General features: G+C 44.0%; 2 protein-coding genes across 2 annotated transcripts in view; one reads left to right on the top strand and one right to left on the bottom strand.

Annotated features, from left to right (window-relative positions):
* Positions 1-456: 456 nt before the first annotated feature.
* On the bottom strand, positions 457-6,088 carry MRPS18B (mitochondrial ribosomal protein S18B). The gene is made up of 7 exons (XM_008575307.1): positions 6,004-6,088; positions 4,522-4,630; positions 4,269-4,366; positions 4,083-4,151; positions 2,715-2,781; positions 1,746-1,805; positions 457-1,035 (listed from the first exon to the last, which is right to left on the bottom strand). Exons 1-7 carry the CDS (start codon positions 6,079-6,081, stop codon positions 752-754), a joined length of 765 nt encoding a protein of 254 aa, XP_008573529.1. The 5' UTR covers positions 6,082-6,088; the 3' UTR covers positions 457-751.
* A 620-nt stretch (positions 6,089-6,708) lies between these two features.
* PPP1R10 (protein phosphatase 1, regulatory subunit 10) overlaps positions 6,709-21,183 on the top strand; it is an 18,905-nt gene continuing 4,430 nt past the window's right edge. The window contains exons 1-15 of the mRNA XM_008575306.1: positions 6,709-6,724; positions 6,949-7,467; positions 13,951-14,068; positions 14,758-14,844; positions 14,993-15,128; positions 15,558-15,609; positions 18,223-18,300; positions 18,438-18,611; positions 18,824-18,929; positions 19,027-19,139; positions 19,653-19,753; positions 20,013-20,160; positions 20,237-20,395; positions 20,492-20,738; positions 20,914-20,977. Of these exons, the coding sequence (XP_008573528.1) occupies positions 13,962-14,068; positions 14,758-14,844; positions 14,993-15,128; positions 15,558-15,609; positions 18,223-18,300; positions 18,438-18,611; positions 18,824-18,929; positions 19,027-19,139; positions 19,653-19,753; positions 20,013-20,160; positions 20,237-20,395; positions 20,492-20,738; positions 20,914-20,977 (1,572 nt within the window). The 5' untranslated portion in view covers positions 6,709-6,724; positions 6,949-7,467; positions 13,951-13,961. The remainder of the gene's footprint in view (positions 6,725-6,948; positions 7,468-13,950; positions 14,069-14,757; positions 14,845-14,992; positions 15,129-15,557; positions 15,610-18,222; positions 18,301-18,437; positions 18,612-18,823; positions 18,930-19,026; positions 19,140-19,652; positions 19,754-20,012; positions 20,161-20,236; positions 20,396-20,491; positions 20,739-20,913; positions 20,978-21,183) is intronic.

Here is a 21,183-nt window from a genome sequence, read left to right as displayed (position 1 = left end):
CCTCCGCCCCGCCCTTCAGAGTCTTTATTTCCAGGATCCGCCCCACGTGTCCTGTCCTCTCCTCCGCCCACCAATGTCCAGGACCAAGATCTCTTCGCCAAACCAGCTGTCCCCATAGCAACGCCACTCCCCCGCCCCTGCCACCCACGGCAACACATTTTTCCTCAGCCTAGTGTCTCACTCTGCAAGCCTCGGTGAACAGCTGGGGATGGTGTGAACACTATGTTTCGGGCGCAGGAGGGGGCCACAAAGGCTATCACAACAGGATGGCACTACTGCCCATCTCAAGCGCTTCAGGTCCCAGGAATCACTGGCTGGGCTGGCTTTAGCCCGACCACTCCTCTTCCCACAGTAGCACCCCACTTCTTATGTGTAAAGAGCAAACATCACTCAGCTATCCGTGCCCCACCCCCCACAATGGCATTCATCTGAAACTCAGCCAAAGCAAGCCAGAGATAGAAGATACAGCTTTATTGTGGAAAAGGTGAGTTGGCAGACATCTGAAACAGCAACAAAACATTTAGCCATCTTTTTATAATGCATAGGGGTTGGGGTTTCCCATACACATCTGTACTACCCTCCCTCAGTCTCAGGTGTATTTATCCCCTTCACGAACAATCATTTCTTTCCTGAGTTTGCCAGTCACAAATTAGACACAACTCTTCCTGGTAACACCCCATCACATAATCCTAAGCATTATTTCCTAATCCCCTCAAGCTCCCTTCCTAGTCCACAGCTCCTAAAAAGCACCCTAGGGGGCTGTCTGCTCAGTGGAGGAGGCTTCAGCTGGTGTTGTGGGGGGCGCCTTGGGCATGGACTCAGGTGGGGGGCCAGTCTCTTCCTGGAGATGGCCCTGATAGAGCCGGCGAAGGCGTGACAGTTCTTTCTCTGGTGGCTGTTTCCAGTTGTACCATGGGTACCAGGGGTCGCCTGAAACCAGGGTGGGGGCTGGTGGAGTAGCACTCACAGCTCCATGAGAGGTACTGAAATCCATGTCCCGAGGTTCAACCTGGGGAATGTGGTAACTGAGGAGACCTAAGGGATTAAAAAAAGAGAGAAAGTGAAGGAGGGGAGCAAGTATTAGTTCAGATTAAGACAGACAATTCAAAAAAGGAACTATAATGGGAGGGACTGGGCAGAGCCACTGGGTACATTTATGCATGTTGTATACCGCACAGAGGCCAAGGGGACAAGTGTGGGCTGACATATTGCTGGGGCTCTTGCCTGTGAAGCTGACCTGCCCTACACCAAGGCAGTGAAGTTGCATCTGCCCTAGCAGAGGAGTAACTTTTACTAACTTGTGTGAGGATGTCATGTAGCCCAGGGCCAGAAACTTATACAAAGATCCTCCTATTTTCTTGCTATGGCCTTGGGACCAGTCATTGTAAAGTCAGAGGCAAGGGACAGGAATGACAATGAACAAGGGGACAGGGCAGGGCTGGCTGCTTAGCTCAGTTGATCAGAGCGGGGTGTAGTAACACCAAGGTCAAGGGTTCAGATCCCCGTACTGGCCAGCCACCAAAAAAATGAAATAAATAGAATGGGAACTAAGGGGAACAGGGCAATAACAAGGTAAGAGATTCAGGAGATGGGACAAGGGACAATGGAGGGAAAAAAAAGATTCTTGGGAAGAACATGTTGGTACCACTTTCTCAGATAAGCAAGAGCATTTACATCCACCCTCCAGCCCCAGGTCATCTTCTCTATGCCTAACAAAATTGCCTTGTGCCCCTTCTCATGCTCACCATGATCCCTGGCTTTCTGTATGGCCTGGGTCAACTTCTTGTGCTGCTTCCTACAGACCCCTGTCAGAAGAAAAATGTTAACTTGGTGCTTGTTCTATAAGGCACAGTAAATAACACAACTGTTTCTATATAGTGACAGAGAGCTGGATTTGGAAGACCTGGCTGTACCTGATAACCCCACTCCCCTGACCCCTCCATGGGCTTCAGTTTGCCAATCCGCCCAATGGATGAAGGTTTAGGAGAGTCTAGTCACTATAGAGAAGCTGTTTAATGGTAAAGGCTCCAAAAGGGTGCAGAACACAATTCAAAGGGCAAGTGTGGTTAATTAAAGGGCTGAGTTGGACAATCCACAGAAGAAGTGATTTCAGATTTGGGGAAGGCAATCTGAGAGAGTAACAATAATATTCCCTACAGCCTTTTACAGCTTGACTATAAAAAACTCTTTGACATCCCAATAATGGTGGATTCAGATAACTCTTTGCAAATTTATCTTGTTTTAGAGTAGGGGTTGGCAAAATTTTTCTGTATAGAGCCATATAGTAAATATTTTAGACTCTGCAGGTCCTGTGGTCTCCATCTCAGCTACTTAACTCTTGCCACTGTAGCCTGGAAGCAGTTGCAGACTATATGAAAACAAATGGACACAGCAATGGGCCAGATGGGGCTTGTGGCTATAGTTAAGCAATATACTCCTGTATTGTTAATCTTACAATTCCAAATTGGGAAATATAATCTTCTAAGAACTACATTTAGATAGTTTGCTTACCAAAGTACTTGCCTGTATCTTTTGTCCACAAGTAATTGTTTTAACAAGTGGGTATCCCCATTAAGCTAAGATTTTCGAAAGGTTCAATCACACTTTTTATGCCATAAATAGGAGCCACCGAACAAATACCTATTGTCAACTACATAAACAAGAAGTGCCCCTAGGAAAAGTTATTTTGGTGGTGACAGGGATGATGGGCTAACCTGTGTAGGGAGCATGGAAGATGATACCCGTGTGGGCACAGACAAACTGTTCCAAGAGCTTCACGTTCTGTGGGGGAGAGCAGAAGAGAAACGTGAGGAAACAGGGTGAGGAGAGCAGCAAGACCTTTGGGGAATGAAAGCAAACAATCTCTACACAACTACACACATGACCTCCACCCCTTTTACATCTCTCTGGCTGCTAACCATCTTCATGGCCCCATGTTAGTCTAATTAATTCACTGAACTCATTCTTGAAAACTCCAGCCAACTTTTCCTGGCCTTTCAACCATTTCACAGGCACATCCTATATTCTGTTACTGTGACTCACACAGAAGTATTTCCTGCAGGGGTTAAGTCCTAAAGTCAAATTCATGCAAAAAATTGAGGATGGTCATTGGAAATGCCAGAAATTATCCAGAAAATGACACTGTAATGTGCATATATAAACAATAAATGTATTAATATAATGCTAAATAACATATGTACTAAGAATAATTTTACAGTTTTAATTACATAGAGTGACTCTCAGCCAGTACATTAATCATAGGAACTGAGACTCTTGAGGAAAAAGCAGGTACATCTGTGGAGTCAAGTGACAGGCAGAAGCATCTACGCTATTCAATTTGTAATCTTTCTCTCACCCTTGCTTATATAATTGGTCATAGCCTCTTTTCATATCCAGTCATTTACAGTTGAAACCAGAAAGTTATCTATGGGACTTCCCTATAATCTGTGTCAGAAAGGTCTTTAGAGCAGTCAGACACCCCCATCTGCTAACTGATACACAATGCCTTCTAACTTCCCTGATGACCAGAAGATACAGCTTCTGCTTTAAAACCTTCACTTCAAGCTCAGAAGAGCACTTTCCTATTATCATTTTTATGTTTTCAAATTCTTTAAGAAGTCCTGCCCTTTTCACAATGTTGAAGACTTTTGGAAAGAACAGTATACTAGACTCTACCTTTTTTCATTTATCTGCCTTCCAGCCCCAGGTCCCCGCATGCAACCAAACATCAATACCACAACAAAATAAAGAAAACCTCAGAATAAAGTAGGCCAGTATACTTGCTAATAATTTTGATGGATATAAATGAACCTTTGGGCACTGCTCTCTCGTTAGAAATAGGCATTTCTCTTGCCTATCACTTTACACTATAACTTTCTTATGTATGGGATAAAGCTTCTTAGTACAACTCATAGTAGAGGGTGAAAGGCTAGAGGAAGGGATGTTTTTATGATGCCAGAAACAGTCACTACAAAACTGACAGTAGGGGTGCCAGGATATGAAGTGTGGGGCACCTACGGTAACCTCTTTAGCACTGCAAAGAGGTTCCAAATCCTTATTTTGGAGAAAAAAATTCTCCTTACCCTAAAGTCGACATGCAACTTGTGATCCCGGCAGATGGGGCAGGGATTCCCAGCAACTTTGTTCTTACGCTGTAGAGAGAAGAAACTGGCAGTTGAAGATGTTCAAAGCCTTGTCAGAAAAATGCTGCTGCTACTGTCACTACTCTACCCCCACATCCCACCCATGTGCCACCCTCAGAAACTCACAATACATGTCTTCCGAGTCTGTTGTGGGGGTACACCACCTTTGTGGTTGCGGCGGTAATCAGCCCACACAGGGCGAGAACCATAGCGGTTCTGGTATTCTGCAATGAAAGACCACACAAGTTATTGCCAGGCAGCGGTGTGGGGGTTGTATCTTTCCACTTATCTCAGACTGCACCTCACCTTCCCCTTCTCCATTTAGAGGTACCTTCGTGTTGTTTTTTCTTTTTTTTTAATTATTATTTTTTAGAGGTACCTTCTGAGTCCAGATATTTCCAAGGTTCATTCTCATAAGGGGAAATGGGAACCGGGGGCAAAGAATCTTTCTCAGTGGGGGCTTTGGTGCAGAGAGTCTGGAGGGGAACCTATAAAGGAAGGGGGAAAAAATGAGATAATGAGTTCAAGGAAAGGACTCGCTTGTTTTGCTTATCACATTTTAGGGAGACGGAGAATGCATACCCATTGGTACAGCAGGAATATATATGGAAGGCATTATTTTTGTTGGGTTTAAACTGACATAATCAACAATATAAATCACTCTCCTTATCTCTAACTGCATCCTGAAAAACAAACTAATGTTAGGGGATAACTAGGATAGGTGACTGGTAAGCAATCTTATTCGAGAACACAATCTTAAAAACCTGGCACATAAAAGGTATTCTTGCTTTTGGTAATAAACTGAACCTGGTGAAGAAGAAAGAAAAAGGGAGGATGTCTAGCCCTCTTGGAAGTAAGATGTGTGGTGGTGAGGGGACACAGAGGACAAGTGAGTCTCCAACTCAATCCAATCCCGAGTCACTGAGTTGCCCGGTTTTATAAAAAGCTGAAGGTCAGGGCCGGCCCGTGGCTCACTCGGGAGAGTGCGGTGCTGATAACACCAAAGCCCCGGGTTCGGATCCCACATGGGGATGGCCGGTTCGCTCACTGGCTGAGCGTGGTGCTGACACCACCAAGTCAAGGGTTAAGATCCCCTTACCGGTCATCTTTAAAAAAAAAATAATAATAAAAAAAATAAAAAGCTGAAGGTCAACATTCCATAGGTCAGAACAAACTTGAGTCCTAACGCTAGTTTAAAGCTATCAGGCCTATTATTAACTCTGCGGTGACCTCTGTCACCACTCTTCAGTCCCACTTTGGGGAGTGGTAGCTGGGGCAAGCCCTCCTATCTCACCGTCTCACCAAGAACCTGCCCTGCCCTATCAAGAACCTCCAGGGTGGTGAGTACGTGAGGCTGGAGGGAAAGCTCAATCCAAACGACAGGCTTAAGGTCTCACGTATGCTCTGATAAGAAACTGATTTAGTAGGATAAAGAGAGCTGAAAAAACTGCCCCCCAGATCGTGAGACTGTATCCCAGCTTTACTGGGAGATAGCAGGGCTGCTAGAAAGCAGGATCTCTCAATGCAAGAACACTCTGGGGCGTCACAGATTTAGACACCATCTGAATAGTTAAGAGGTAGTTGTGCATGACCAAAGAGTCAATTCCATCACCTAATTATTTTGCCGAGATAGTACGTTGGTAAGGGGATGACACCTAACCCTGGCTCTTAGCTCTCGGCTCGGGATTAGAAAATGTGCACAGTATTTGGGGGTGGGCTGGGGTGCAGGAAGAAAAGTGTTGCCTAGACAGCCGAGACATAAGCCCTTGGTAAGATCTCTGCTCGTGGATTCCTGGCAGTGCAGCGGAGACCTAAAGTTTAACTAAGTTGGGATTGTACAAAATGTTCTCCGAGGAGTTACCTGAACTCCGTAGGCACTTCTGAAGGGCAAAAGGATAGGAAGCCGCCTCAGCGGCGTGTTCAATACGGAGGCCGCCATCTTGATGAATAACCAGCGTAGGAATGACCGAAAAGACAACTGCGCATGCCCCAGGAAATTGACTAGATTAGGGCCGTGGACGAGCCCGCAGTACGGAGGCGGCCGCGTGTTTGCGTCAGGACGGAAGCGTGAAAGGGATGGGGCCGTGGGGGAAGAAGCTAATTTCAACTGCGTCACAATAGAGTAAGGCCTCACAATTGTGTTTTTCGGGACCAGTCACTATGACTCTTAGATTCTATACTTAGGCTTTACTTCTTAAACAATTTTGAAGCAGATTTTGTTTGGGATTCTCTCAGTGCGCATGCGCCGATACGTTTCTACCAACCCTGGGTAAGAACTGTTCTCGAGGGCGGAAGTGGGGAAGCAGGGGAAGGGGAGGTGCTAGGTTCTCTGGTCACGCGCACGCAACGGGGGTCAGGAAGGAGGCGGAAGAGAGTGCCCGGGGAAAGGGTTGAGCGAAGGCGAAGGAAAAATGACCAATCAGCTGGCGAGTTGTCTTTCGGGTTGACCAATGAGTTCACGCTTCGTGCACAATGTCTCGCGACAAGGGGGTTTCACTAGCACGTTTGGGCGCGTTGGGCGGCGACCGGGTATAAAAGACTCTGCCCGAGCCGGCAGCCGCCATTCTGGGGTTCGTTTAGAGGTAAGTTTTGGTGTTTTGTCGTTTAGAGGGTAAAACTGCCGAGCGCAGTGGCTTGGGACTCGGGATAAGAGTGGGTTAAATTGAGAGCCACGACTTATAAAAAGCGGCTGTATTTGGCATGGGACGTGGAGGTGTCTTTTGGGACAACAAACATGGTGTTTTGTGGTGTTTTAAAGGCAGCCCATACTGATTACAGCTTTCTCCCTTCTGTTCTTTTATCCCAGGTTTGAATTTTCTCGGAGAAAGACAGGCCGGCCACGAGGAAAACAAACAAGCCGCAGCAACATCTAAGCCCTTGAAAGGATCCTGAGAGAGGGGGGAAAGGGAAAACAGCAGCCACCAGCCCAACCACTTGTGTCTTCTGCCCCTTCCCACCTATCTTGCCCACCCCACCAGCCCACGCTGCCTGGGACTTGAAATCTGTGGCCGAAGGACCGTCACCACATAACTTCAAAAACAATCAACCACCCTCCCTTCCCAAACCCACCCAAATTCACTCACCATCGTTTACTTTTTTGAATCCACTCAGAATTTTTTTCTACGAACCCCCCTCCCTTAAATGGAGTTGGGTGGGGGGCAAATGAATACTGAGTTGGCCTTCATTTTTTAAGAGACTTTTTAATCCAATGAGGCCCCCCAAATAATTGAGTTTTGGGTCCTGGTTGGTGGTTTTATTTTTTTCTCCAAAATTTGACCCCCTCCCCCCTGAGCCCGAGGTGCTGACGTCGCAAAAAAATTGGATAGTAAGTGTCGAATTTTCAAAAACCAGCCTTGCAACAAGAAGTCAACGTTTCCCGTTGTGAAACCAGAAATAATGAGAGGAAGAAATGAGACCATAGAACAAATAGAGAACTGGAGAAGGACCAATCCGGTCTCTTAATCTCCATTAAAAAGGGCCTTTTGGTTCTAAACAGTCTTGTTCTCTCTCCCCTGCCACCTACCTCTTCCCTGCCCTGCTGCAGGCCAGGAGAGGGTGGAGGGAGGGCCAGCAAGTGAGGATTTTGATGGTTAACCCTTGGTAATCCAGCCAATTTCCAGACTGCCAAAGCCATAAATATTTACTTTTTATAAGGAGGAATGGTTACCGTCCTCCGGTTAGCAGCAGTCTTAAAAAGGGTTAATGAGCTCACATACAAAAGATAGTGGAATCTTGTGGCGCTGAAGTCCCACTTTTTTGTGTGTGAGACAAGCAGGGCGCTTTTCAATTTGCCAGGTTAATAAGCAATCTGTACATAAAGATTGCAGGGTAAGGAGATGGGCAGAGAGAAAGAATAGCTGGATATGACTTGAAATGATTGTTAAATCCTCTCAATTTTAATGTAATTTGCTTGGGATATATTTGTATGGTTAAAATAGATGGCAATCTAAGAATAAAGATTGCAAGACACTTAATTTAGGGCAAAATATAATCTTAGTGTTAGTACATACCAGATAATGCGGACGTAAAGAATGTCTTGTAATTGTTGCAGATTGCGTAGGTTATTTAAGAGCAAAAATGATTAACATTTTAACTTGATTCTTTTGGCGGGGGGATACAGTTAAATAGAGGGGTGGAAAGGTTGGGAAATGTGGAATCCAGGAATATAATTTTAAAAGCCATTTAGTGCAATTGAATGCTACCTTTCTAAAATTTGTGTCTTTAAAAGGAATTTTTTTCTTCCCTGCTTCAATATGGCGACTTTCCTTGTCCTTTTGTCTTCCAAGCGGCATTGCAGGTTGTGTCTTGACCCATTTTTCTCCTGTCCTCCTACCTCAACCCTATTGAGAGGGGTCCAAGTCCTCCCCCTTCTCCTTTACAGGGAGGATGGGGGTGGTCTATGGTAGCAGGTTTAACAACTCAGTTGCAATTAAATTCTTCCCCTGCAGAAAATTGTTCTATTTAGTATTTTAATTGCTTTTATTTTCACTAGGCTCTTAACTCTAAATAGGTCAAAGATTATTCAGGATGGGGGGAGACTGCCTTTTGTTTTTTTACTAGAATAGGGTGTTTTACAATGTAACCATATCTGCCGGCAGAGCTTGAGTGGCATAAATTTTGAGTCCTCTTCTCCATTCCAAAATGGCGTCCCTTCTTTGTTTTTCTCCCTACTTTGGCCATCCGGAGCTTAGGGCCGCCCTAGAAACTTGGTCAGGGGGAGGAGCCGCATTGGAAGGTGATGTAATCAGCTTGCTTCCTCTCTCCGCCCTCTTGAAACTCCACCCCTGAGCCGATGCCTTCTGGACTGCCTGTGCACATTGTTGCCAGGGAGGAGGCAAGAGAAGACGTTTTCCTGATTTTCCTTAGTGTCTTTTAAATCCTTTATCTTAAAGGGACAAAAGCTTAATAGGAATTGGGTATCGAGGCTGTTTATCTCCTTGGGTAGCTCTAATTTTTATATTTAACAGCCCGTTGCTTTTATTTTCACCTTTCACTCATCACAACTGCTTGGAATTTTTTCCCGCTTCAGCTGCCAGGGGTGAAAAGCCAGTCAAACCTCAACTGTACTTTAAGCCTGGGAAGCTTTTGAGGGTGTGTGTGTGAGCTTGTGTGTATGTGTACACGAGTGTTGAGGGAGACTGGGAAAGGACATAAGGGCTTGTGAGAGTAACTTGAGTAGACAGATGGGGCCTAATGACCCTGAAGTGTGCCATTTCTGCTCAGAAACCAATCCTTGGTCCTCCTGCATTTGGTCATTTTGTAATGAGAACCTGGGGAGGGTGGGTACTTTTAGGACTTTGCTTCTAAATTGCCCTTATTTCCACTTCTTGGTTTGGGGATAAACTCTTCGTATGCAGTGCTGTATCACGTTCTCCATTTGCTTAGTTCCTGTACATTGGTGCTAGGATGAGAAATGATTCTTTAGGAAAGGAGGCGGCAATTGTAAACTCAAGGCAGGGGGAATCAAGCTACGGTTTCTGGTAAGCAAAACCTTTCTGGTATTACATTTCACAATCTTCATTTCTTTTTTCCAAAAAACCACCTTTTTTGAATTTCTTTTTCCTTCCCTTCTGAAAGAAATTCCTTTAAAGCATTAATGAAAAAATAACGTCCTCTTCGTTTTTCAACTCGTACAGTGCTGCGGCGGTTGGTGCATGTTTGAAAGCCATGCACTGTCTGAAGGTGGTGTTGGGTGTCCGGTTCCTTATCTTTCTTCCACCAACTTTTTCAAAGTCGAATCTTAATCAGATTCTCCATATACTTTTCATTTTTAAAAGTCCTGTATTGTAGCGTGGAGGTTCTAGGCAGAATTGGGAAGCCATTCTTTACAACTGTACTGTGGTGACTTGGGTGAGACTTAGGGCATATTTCTACTGGGTATGGATTCTCAAATTGTTAAACTTCTGGATTGGATGGGAGGGCCTCTTCCACATGTCTATTGACCACAAGTTTTTTTTTTTTATCTTTTAAGCAGTTTGCCATGTGCCTCTGCAGCATACCTTCCTTGGGAGCTGAACATTCTACCCACTGGGGTTCCTGATCTCTAGTGAGCAGGGGATTAATAAAGAAGATCTTCCTTAACGTGGGAGATGGGAAACAAGGAAGGGAAGCCAGATCCATCCAAAGAGCCTCGGAGAACCTGTTCCTTGTAGTTTGTGGCCAGAGTTCTATTCTGGGATCCTTTCCTGTGGATGGTGGTGTCGTGTGTGGTTTCACATCCTTATGGAAAGGCAGATAAGCTTTTGGGGAGGTCGTGTACCAGGTTTTCAAAATTACTTTGAGGAGTAGGGACTTACTACTTAGAAGAATGATAATGACCGTTTCAGTCACCTGAGAGAGAATTCACCCCACTATTGAGTCATATTAGGAAATGCCTAAAACACTTAGGAAGGGGAATATAAAAGGTTAGATATAAAGCATTTTTATTTCCAGAAGTTCTAAGTTAAGGTAAACTTGAGATTCCTTTCTCCTTTTGTTAGAAGATAGATGTGGGCATTTTTAAAAGGGCTGTGGCACAGAATTTTTGTCCTGAACTAGTTCAGTCCTGATTCATTGGTTGTGGGTGTGGAATAACTAGCCAAACTGGAGGGATATTTTTTCACACTTTGCTTGAGTAACCTTCAAGTAAAATTAATTTTGGAGGCATGAGTCAGTGTCATTTAAGGCTTTTAATCTCTTGTAAGAATGACAGAAAACTCCCCAGTGCCTTGTTCCAGTAGTGCATGGCTTTTCCTACAACATCCTCCAAAAGGAAAGCGAGGCTTAGGACAAGTTGCAGGTAGGCCAGGAGGTTTCTTTCCCCCACTCGCTTCTGTATGTTCTGCCTTCAAGGAAATTAGCAGCTTATTGAAAGAAAACAGTCATGCACTGGATTCTTTGTGGCTCCAGAAAGCTTCCTCAGGCTTTTATTCCAGGCTCCAGATCATGAGTAGGTAACGTTGATGATGCTAAGTCACTGCCCCTGCCTTTCCAGTTGCCTTTTTCTACTGTAGGTCTGTTCCAGGAATGTTAGCCTCTTCATTTCTGCTTGAGTCCCTTGAAACTTCTTTTCTTTCAGAATGTACTGACTTCAAAGTAAGGAATCTATTATAAGACACTTGGGGTTCTTAATTTTAAATGAGTAAAAACTAATCTGCCTGAAGGAAAACCCACTTACACTTTATCAAGATTGGTGCTTCTGAAACAAAATTCCAATATGTATCCAAAATATAAATAGTAATACAGGTTTTTAACATTTCTTCTGCTTTGTCTCCTAGCTTCCCTTGACTACTGTGTCTTTTATTCTTACTTGCTTATACAAACAGGAATTAAAAAGTCCCTGGGTCTCATTCCCAGCAGAAGGCATTGGACAAAATATAACTTCATACTCATTGGTCCAATGTTCTCCCTTAAGAATGTCTATTCTCTCTCTTCTCCCACCCTCTAAGTGAAGGAACATTTGAGCTCAGGTGATAGTCTTTGATTTTCTGAAGGAAGTAGGGGTAGCAGGGCTATTGGTTTAGCTTGTAGTTGAGAATGCAAAAGGGAGTTCTCCAAAGTTACATATGTTCACCTCAGGGTTTGAATCAATGGAGTCAGCTGTGCTCAGGGGGATTGGTTCAAAGCAGTGTTTAATTGAAGGCTTTTTGTCAAGTTGCATATATTTTGCTTTGGGGTCTTATTGTGGTTGTGTGTGTGTGTGTGTGTGTGTATATATATATATATATATATATATATACACATACACATATATATACACGTTCATATTTTTTAAGTTTCTTAGTCTCTTGGCTGCTTATGAATTATTACTTTGGACTCAAGAATCCAGTCTCCAACAGATGAGAAATCCATTTTATATATCCCTTGTTTCCCTATAGCTCTTTGTAGTTCCGTAGATCACTTATATATATATATATATATATATATATACACATACACATATATATACACGTACATATTTTTTAAGTTTCTTAGTCTCTTGGCTGCTTATGAATTATTACTTTGGACTCAGGAATCCAGTCTCCAACAGATGAGAAATCCATTTTATATATCCCTTGTTTCTCTATAGCTCTTTGTAGTTCTGTATATCACTTTATAGTATCTCACTATATGGGATAAATTCCTTTATCCATTTGTTTGTGTGTAAGAATTACACCTAAATGGATTTGGCCCATGGACTTCTAATCTTTTCCAGTATTTTATCTGAATGTTTTTTCTTCTGACCTCAGGTTCCAGGACAGCAGTGACAGCACAGTTAACCCAGATTTGCTCACCTCTCAGCATTTCTTACCTTATCTCCTTCTCTCCTTATGTTTGGCTCACAGGTTACGATCTCCAGAACCAAGACTGTGTTACTACCCCTTCTTTCTGGGCCGCTGCCTCCCTGTTTCTGCTGCTTCTTGCCTAGGTTATTAAGACCTACAAATTTAGAAATTTATTGACATTTTTGTTGGGAGGGCCAAAAAGTTTGGGATTATTAGGCTTGTTTTTCTTTTTTGGTTTGTGTGAGAACAAATAGAGCTAATTTGCATTATCTTATAAGAAGCCGGTTTTCTGCACAAAATATAGTGATCTTTGTGAAATACTGATTTTTCCACCCTTCTGCTGGGATTGTTTCTGTTATCTCTGTACTAGATGCAGAGGGTTGTTTTCTATTTTCCTCCTTCCCATTGTTAGCCTTATTTCCCAAATGCAGAGATTGCTGAGGTGGCTTGCTTTTTTGGTTCTCAGAAGCCAGAGTTTAGAGGCAATGTGGGTAAAAGTCCCAACCAGAATGGTACTGATCCTAAATTACCTCTCTGGAACTTTGGTTCTGGCCTAGACATTGCTTCACACTTCTCTGTCCCTTCAATTTAAGTTTAGCTTTTAATTAACTCCTTTTCAACCTGATCCAAAGTAGCTGCTTAAAATTTAATGGCAGTTTTCTAGCCTTTTGCTTTATTCCATTCTTGTTGGTTGGTTCCACAGTTTTTAGTTTCAGTCTTTTTGGGGGGATCTTGAAAGGTGTTGCCATTTTTCAAGGGAGTAGGAGTCAGCTTTGCATCTTTGCTTTTGAAACCGCAAACCAAGCTTCCCTTTAACTTTGAAACAATAAAAAAGGTTGTGCATTGTTTGGTTAATGAGTGACATTCTATTCGAGGCTTAGGAGGTCCTTCTTGATTTCCTTTGCATTCATTTGTCTCCATTTCTGGGATCTACCGCGCCCCCCCCCCCCCAATTCCCTGGGGAAGAGGTTCTGTTTTCAAGTTTTGTTTTCTTCTCTATCACCTACCACCTCAGTTGATACACACCCTGCCACTTGTGATGATTATGGCTCTTAATGGGCTATGATAAAAAGAGGAATTAGACATTTAGCCCAAATACCCAGTATTGGCCCAGTTCTTATCAAGCTACAGGCTTTTTGAAGCCAAACCTTTCAGCAACTAAGGGAGACAGGACATAACAATAAGCGAAAATGCCTTGGGGAGTTGAGCATCTTGTTATTGGAACTTGCATCTTAGCTCTAATACAATCTAAAGAAATTCAGCTGTCCTAGGAAGAGTGTGACTGGGAGGGAGAGGTGTGTGCTGTTCCAGTCTTCCATGCCAATTGCCTTCCCATTCTGTAATGTATTAACTCCGTGGTCAATTTGCCAGGGCTATTTTTTAAGTAGTGATAGTGATCTGTGTTGATATTTCTTATCTAGAAAATGGTGGAGTTAAATATAGATTAAATAAGTAGTCACTATACTTTGTCAAATATAGTGATGGAATTTATTAGAGGGCATGCTGGGACTGTCCTTGCCACCCATTTATTCTGTGGGTTTGTTTGTTTTGTCCTTTCATCTTAGAAACCACGATCATGGGTTCAGGTCCCATAGACCCCAAAGAGCTTCTCAAGGGCCTGGATAGCTTCCTTAACCGAGATGGGGAAGTGAAGAGTGTGGATGGGATTTCTAAGATCTTCAGGTGAGTCTGTACCCTTCTTTGGATTCATTGTGAGTAGAGGATATTGTGTGGTAATGTGGTTACAGTTGAGACGTATGGGAATGAATGTTCTGGAGAAGAAAGGGAGAGAATTGCTGGAGTAGGATTCACATCCAATAATTTTATGATAAGTGATAGGAAAAGATGATCCCTTGGTTGCTAGCTATAATGGAAGCTGGATTTGGAAATCCACAGTCCCGAGGGAGTCACACTTTGGGATGAAGGCAGGGGAGCCTAGTGACAGAATTCTTGGTTCTGTTTTGGGTCATGTTCTACCTGCCCAAAATGTCATTTTCCTTCAGGGATCCTCAAGTTTTCCAGGGGAAAGCAAATAACTAAGTCAGTTTTGAACAGACTACAAAGGGATGGTTGTTGAGGGCTGGACTCTTAACCAGAAGGCAGAATCAGATGTATCCTGTGTGTTAGGGAAGCAGTGATGCTCCCCTCCCCAGATCAGAGACCTCAGTGTCTCCTAAGTGGTCTTCCATTCTCCTATGAGTTTCCATGTCACTCTGGATCCATCCCATTCTCCTAGAATCCTGTGTGACTCCCCACTTGGGAGCAAACTCTCAAATCATCAGGGATCTCTAGGTACTCCCCAGAGTGGAGACTCTTGTGCTTGAAAGAAGAGACTCGCTGTTCCATTTCTAACCCTAACTCATCTCCTGCAGTCTGATGAAGGAAGCACGAAAGATGGTGAGTCGATGTACTTACTTGAACATTCTCCTGCAGACCCGTTCACCAGAAATATTGGTCAAGTAAGTGGGGATCTAGGTGGTTGGAATGGGAAGATGGGGGAGGTGAGGTATGGGATTTCTGGGTCATTGTTGGGGGACTAGGAATGTGGATGTGGTACTAAGAAAACCCAGGAAGGGCCTAACAGATTCTTCTCCTACCTGCATGCAGGTTTATTGACGTTGGTGGCTACAAGCTTCTTAACAATTGGCTGACGTATTCGAAGACAACCAACAACATTCCCCTCCTCCAGCAAATTCTACTGACCCTGCAGCACCTACCACTTACTGTGGACCATCTCAAGCAGGTACCTTCAGTCTTTACAACCCTGGTTTTTCCTTTTTGGTTTAGCCTAACATGAAAAACTCACACCAACTCTAATGTGGCTGCAGTCTTGGGCCTGTGAGGTAGAATAGTAGAGAAAGACAGGAATTTGGAATCAGAAGACTTGGTTTGAATTTATCTCCTTTAGTAGGTGTAGGGCTTAGGGCACTACCTATATCTGGGCCTCAGTTTTTCCATCTATAAAATGGGAATATTTGTATCTACCTAACTGACTAGTTCTAAGGATTAAGTAAGAATACGTTTACAAAGGTTTTGTAAAAAGTAACACTGTATCATTGTTAGTTGATGTTAAGGGACTATTAAGAGATTGTGAGTTTATGGGTGATGTTGGCTCTGAGTGGGCTTATTTTCCTCCTGGCATTTACCTTTCTGCTGCTCCCATCTCTCATAGAACAACACAGCTAAATTGGTGAAGCAACTGAGCAAGTCAAGTGAGGATGAAGGTAGGGTGCCAGTCCTTCTCAGTTGTGGGCATTTCTCCATTAGTTCTACTTAATTCCCTTCTTTTCTCCCCCGATCCTCAGATTGTCCCTTCACTCCCTCCTTCCTCTTTCTGTCTCACCTTGCTTTTCTTTTTTAAAAATTTAGTTCCCGTAATCTGTTTCCTCTTTCCTGTTCTTAATTCCAAATGGAATTTTTCCTTTTCTCTCCTGTTGAATAAGGTGCCATACTTTAATGGGAAGCTGATTCTTAAGATCACTTGGAATAAAAGGCATACACTTAAAATTCTCTGGGGGAAATAGTGTCATAGAGTGTCCTGTCATTATTTGCTTCTGTTTTTCTAAATAAATATAGCATGTTCTGGGACCTTCAATATCTGTTTTCTTAACAATATGTATAGTAGTTCTAGCAACAAACATATATCTATAGGGGATGGGCAGAATCCTGACTGGTGGAGTATGTCATAGCTCTGATAGCAACAGATTCTTTCCTTTTGTCAGACAAAGGGTTTTTTTTTTTTCCTTTTTTTCTTTTTTTCGTGACCGGCAACGGATCGCAACCCTCAGTGTCGCGCCCGTACCGGACCGGGACTGGCAACAGGATCGCAACCCTCGGCGTCGCGCAGCTCTGATAGCAACAGATTCTTTCCTTTTGTCAGACAAAGGGTTTTTTTTTTTTTCCTTTTTTTCTTTTTTTCGTGACCGGCAACGGATCGCAACCCTCAGTGTCGCGCCCGTACCGGACCGGGACTGGCAACAGGATCGCAACCCTCGGCGTCGCGCCCGCACCTCGCTCAGCCAGTGAGCGGCCAGTCTGTATGTGGGATCCGAACCCACGGCGGGAGCGCCGCCGCGCTCCCAAGCGGTGCACTGTAGCAGTGCGCCACCGGGCCGGCCCAGACAAAGGGTTTTTGAACTCCTGGTAAGGACTGTTCAGCTTTGGCTTGAAGACAAAGCCTGGCTCCCGAAAGTCAGTTTTTCCTTCAGAGGTTAAGGGTTTCCTTTACCTTTGACCTGAGGCATAAGGCAGGAGCACAAGACACTAGCTGACACCCTGATAAACATACAGGATTGCTCTTTGTCAAAAATGAATTGTTTGCTAGGTCCTTTGGTAAGAGGCTTTGGCATATTTGATGTCATGGGAGTGTGTAAACCTGGGTAAGCCTGTCTGAGGTTCTTTAGCTACACTGGAAACACCTCTCCAAGATAAAGGATCCCACTTTTGTTGTAACTCATAGTATTTAAGTGAAAAAGCTTTTCCTAGTATTCCATCCTTTTAGTTATATTAATTCTCAGTTTTTAGGTCTTTTCATATACTAAGAACTTAAGTTTGGTGATCCCTCAGAGTAGCTTTAGTAATAATCTGTCGTACGACATAACACAGGGGATCTCATTAAATCATCGTCCGTCTTTTGTTCCTTTATCCAAAAAGGTTTTAGGATATTCCTGCATTTAAGAGGTTCTTGTTACCTTAGGTATAGAAACTGCCAGTTGTGTGACTATTTTGAAAAGTTAGGTTTTTTTGTTTTTTTTTTTTAAAGATGACAGTAAGGGGATCTTAACCCTTGACTTGTTGTTGTCAGCACCACGCTCTCCCAAGTAACCTAACCAGCCATCCCTATATAGGGATCCAAACCTGTGGCCTTGGTGTTATTAGCACCACACTCCCGAGTGAGGCACAGGCTGGCCCTGAAAAGTTGGGTTTTAATGTTCTACGACAATCTTATTTATTAAATGAGTCTGTAAGTGGAAAGGTTGGCAAGAAAAAGGTGCTACAGATAAGAGATATTATTTGCCAAGTACAAAAGGAAAGAGCTACAAAGGTATTTTTTGTATATTTAGAAACAAATTCTATGTCTTTAAATTCTCTTACCATATTTTTTCTCTAGATAAACTGCTTCCCCAACCCTAAATTAGCCTGTTTTTAAGCTCTCTTTTCGCCCTTGCTACAGTTATTTGATTTTCTTTAAGCAATTATCACTGTCAGCATTCTAGGAAAAAAAAGTTATCTAGAAAACCTTTTTTTTAATATTGACATAAATCTGCGACCTTGAAGCTTGCTTTAATTTTGTCTTTAGGACAGCACAGAATAATACCATTTCTTTTTAAATCTAGTTGAGCTGTTGTTTACACCTCTCTGCTTGCCTTTTTCCCAATTTTAGTTCCTGTTCTTTTAACATGTGGTTAAGGGAAGAGCATAGGCGTTGGGTTCATTCTGCCACTTTCTAATTTTGTGGCTTTAATCTCTGTGCATCAGTTTTTGTCTGTAAAAGAAGATTAAAAATCTGCCAGTTGTTGTAACAATTACATGAGAATATATAAAACATCTGTGATATAGTTTTTACCATGTACACCGTCATAAATATCAGGTTTTTTGACTCCCTAGTGTTGCGATGATGCCAGAGTTGAGAGTTAACTGAGTATAGGACAGCTCTGTGATTCAATGTTCCATTATTTGAGAGTTCGGTATTTAAGCATATCTCATGTTCTTAAAACTTTGGGTTACTTTTTCCATTGCACAGATTTTCATGGCATTTTTTTAAACATCCCATTTTCTGTTACTGGAAGAATGATATTTAAAATTATTTAGGCATTTTCTCTTTCTCTTTCATGCAGAGCTCCGAAAATTGGCTTCAGTTCTTGTCAGTGACTGGATGGCTGTCATCCGCTCCCAGAGCAGTACCCAGCCTGCTGGTGAGCTCCTTACTTCTTTATCCCTTATATTTCTTTCTTTCCCACCAGGGTGTGGCCTTCAGGTGCCCCTGGTCTGCTTCACCTCTGACAGTCTTTATCTCAATAAAATCCTTTTCTGCTTTCTTTTTCCACAACAGAGAAAGATAAGAAGAAACGTAAAGAAGAGGGAAAGAGTCGAACCACCCCTCCTGAGCGACCTTTGACTGAGGTGAAGGCTGAGACCCGGGCTGAGGAGGCCCCAGAGAAGAAGAAGGAGAAGCCCAAATCTCTTCGAACCACAGCACCCAGTCACGCCAAGTTCCGTTCCACTGGTAAGGCTGTTGGCTGGCCTCAGGAAGGTCTTTGGGCATAGGCGTACCCAGAGCATTGTTGTGGAATAGTTTGATTTGTGATATTAATCCTGAAGAGGGCAGACTAGTGGGAGAAGCTCTGAGAGAGTTACACAAGGCTAGAAGAACATTTGGGGGTGGGAGCCGGGGTGGGGGGTTGAGTTCAACTGCTGACCCCATGTCTCCTTCCCCAGGACTAGAGCTGGAGACACCGTCTTTGGTGCCTGTGAAGAAGAATGCCAGCACAGTGGTGGTTTCTGACAAATACAACCTTAAACCCATCCCCCTCAAGCGTCAGAGGTATGGACCATGTTCTAGATCTCTGAATGGGTGGATCTGTGGACACAAGGGAGAAAGAAGAGGTGAGAGACGTTGTTGACAGTTCCTATTCTAACAGCCCCTCAGCTGCTTCAGGAGATGCTGTCCCTGCTGCAGAGAAGAAATACAAGCCACTCAACACAACGCCCAATGCCACCAAAGAGATCAAAGTGAAGATCATCCCACCACAGCGTGAGTCTAAAGTGGGGGGATGTACTTTGTACTGAGAGCAAAGTCTTTTCCTGGGAATGAATGTCCTGAGAAAGGGGAAGGGTTTTTTGCTTTTCTTTTGTTATTTTTCTCCTTTTTCCTTTGATTTTTAAAGTTTTGCCTCTCTAGAACTCTTCCTTCATGGGCTACTTACGAGTAATTTTAGAGATGAGGGAGGGAGGTGTACCATTTGGTGACCAGTTAAGGGTACTCTGCCTGACAAGGTTATCTGTCCTATTCACGGGGATTTGCTTCTTCAGTTACCTGAGCTCTATTCATATTCAAAGCCATGGCATACCTGCTAAAAGCTAGATAGAATAACAACAACGACTTCCTGTGTGAATCCTCCTGCATGTGCTCCCTGGTCACCTTGAGTTTATTGTGTCCTAAGTTGAGGCAAGGTCTCCATTGCCTGTTTTGTGCCTAGACTTTATCTATAGGAATAAGATTGTGAAGGAGGGCTGATGATTCCGTTTTATGCTTCTCCTTTTGTAGCTATGGAGGGTCTGGGCTTTCTGGATGCTCTCAATTCAGCCCCTGTTCCAGGAATCAAAATTAAGAAGAAGAAGAAGGTGTTGTCACCTACAGCTGCCAAGGTATGGGCCTTGAGAAGCTGGCTTCAGTGACAGAGTATAAATGGTAGAATAGAAGGAAGGGCACAGCAGCTAGGAGTTGTTGGGGAGGACAAGAGGAGTTTTGTCTCGGATGTAAACTGGTGGGGGTAGGACAGTGTTAGAGGCGAAGTCTTCCTTTCTAGGAACTGTTGGGGGATCTTATCTGGGACCCTGGACTAGTTGCCTTGCCTTAACCTTGGCTTTCCTGTCAGCTCATTAACTTCTTTTTCTTTTATAATAGCCAAGCCCCTTTGAAGGGAAGACGAGCACAGAACCAAGTACAGCCAAACCTTCTTCTCCAGAACCAGCGCCTCCTTCTGAAGCTATGGACATAGACCGTCCAGGCACCCCTGTTCCCCCTGTTGAAGTCCCAGAGCTCATGGATACAGGTAATCTAGAAACTGGTTCAGGTTTGGGGGTTTTCTGAAAGCAAGGATCTGGGTCTGAAACATCTCCTGCTTCCAGCCTCTTTGGAGCCAGGAGCTCTGGATGCAAAGCCAGTGGACAGTCCTGGAGATCCTAGCCAGCTGACCCGGAAAGGCAGGAAGAAGAAAACTGTGACGTGGCCCGAGGAGGGCAAACTGAGAGAATATTTCTATTTCGAACTGGATGAAACTGAACGAGGTAAGAGGTCAAGCTTCCTATGTAATAGGCATATATGTGGAATTTTTAAGAACTTTGTTGTGCATACGTTCTCTTGCTTTTTTTCCTTCCCCATAGTAAATGTGAATAAGATCAAGGACTTTGGTGAGGCTGCGAAGCGGGAGATACTGTCAGACCGACATGCATTTGAGACAGCCCGGCGTCTGAGCCATGACAACATGGAGGAGAAAGTGCCCTGGGTGTGCCCCCGGCCCCTTGTTCTGCCCTCACCTCTTGTCACCCCTGGAAGCAACAGCCAGGAGCGATACATCCAGGCTGATCGGGAGAAAGGAATCCTTCAGGAGCTCTTCCTGAACAAGGAGAGGTGAGCAGAATGGCGTTTGTACCCTGGGTTGAGCGCCTGGACTCCTGAGGGGGGAACATGACCTGGTATAATTGGGAAGGGGGTGGGTTGGAGGTTAGAAAGAACTTCAAGGGCCTGAATAAATAATTTGACTATCATTCTTCTTTTTTCCCATTGCCTGCGGTATTCCTGATAGTCCTCATGAGCCTGATCCTGAGCCCTATGAACCCATACCCCCTAAACTCATCCCCCTAGATGAGGTGAGTGAGCCAGTGTTGTGTGGAGATGGTGGGAAGATAGACATTGTTGTTGATTTCAGTACATCTTTCATGTCAGAATGCCTCTCCGGGCCGGCCCGGTGGCGCACTGCTACAGTGCGCCGCTTGGGAGTGTGGCGGCGCTCCCGCCGAGGGTTCGGATCCCACATACAGACCGGTTCCCGCTCACTGGCTGAGCGAGGTGTGGG

The sequence above is a fragment of the Galeopterus variegatus genome, unplaced genomic scaffold (assembly GCF_000696425.1).
Source record: "Galeopterus variegatus unplaced genomic scaffold, G_variegatus-3.0.2 Scaffold1170, whole genome shotgun sequence".
Classification (NCBI taxonomy): Eukaryota; Metazoa; Chordata; class Mammalia; order Dermoptera; family Cynocephalidae; genus Galeopterus; species Galeopterus variegatus.
This window is presented reverse-complemented; position numbering and strand designations above follow the sequence as displayed.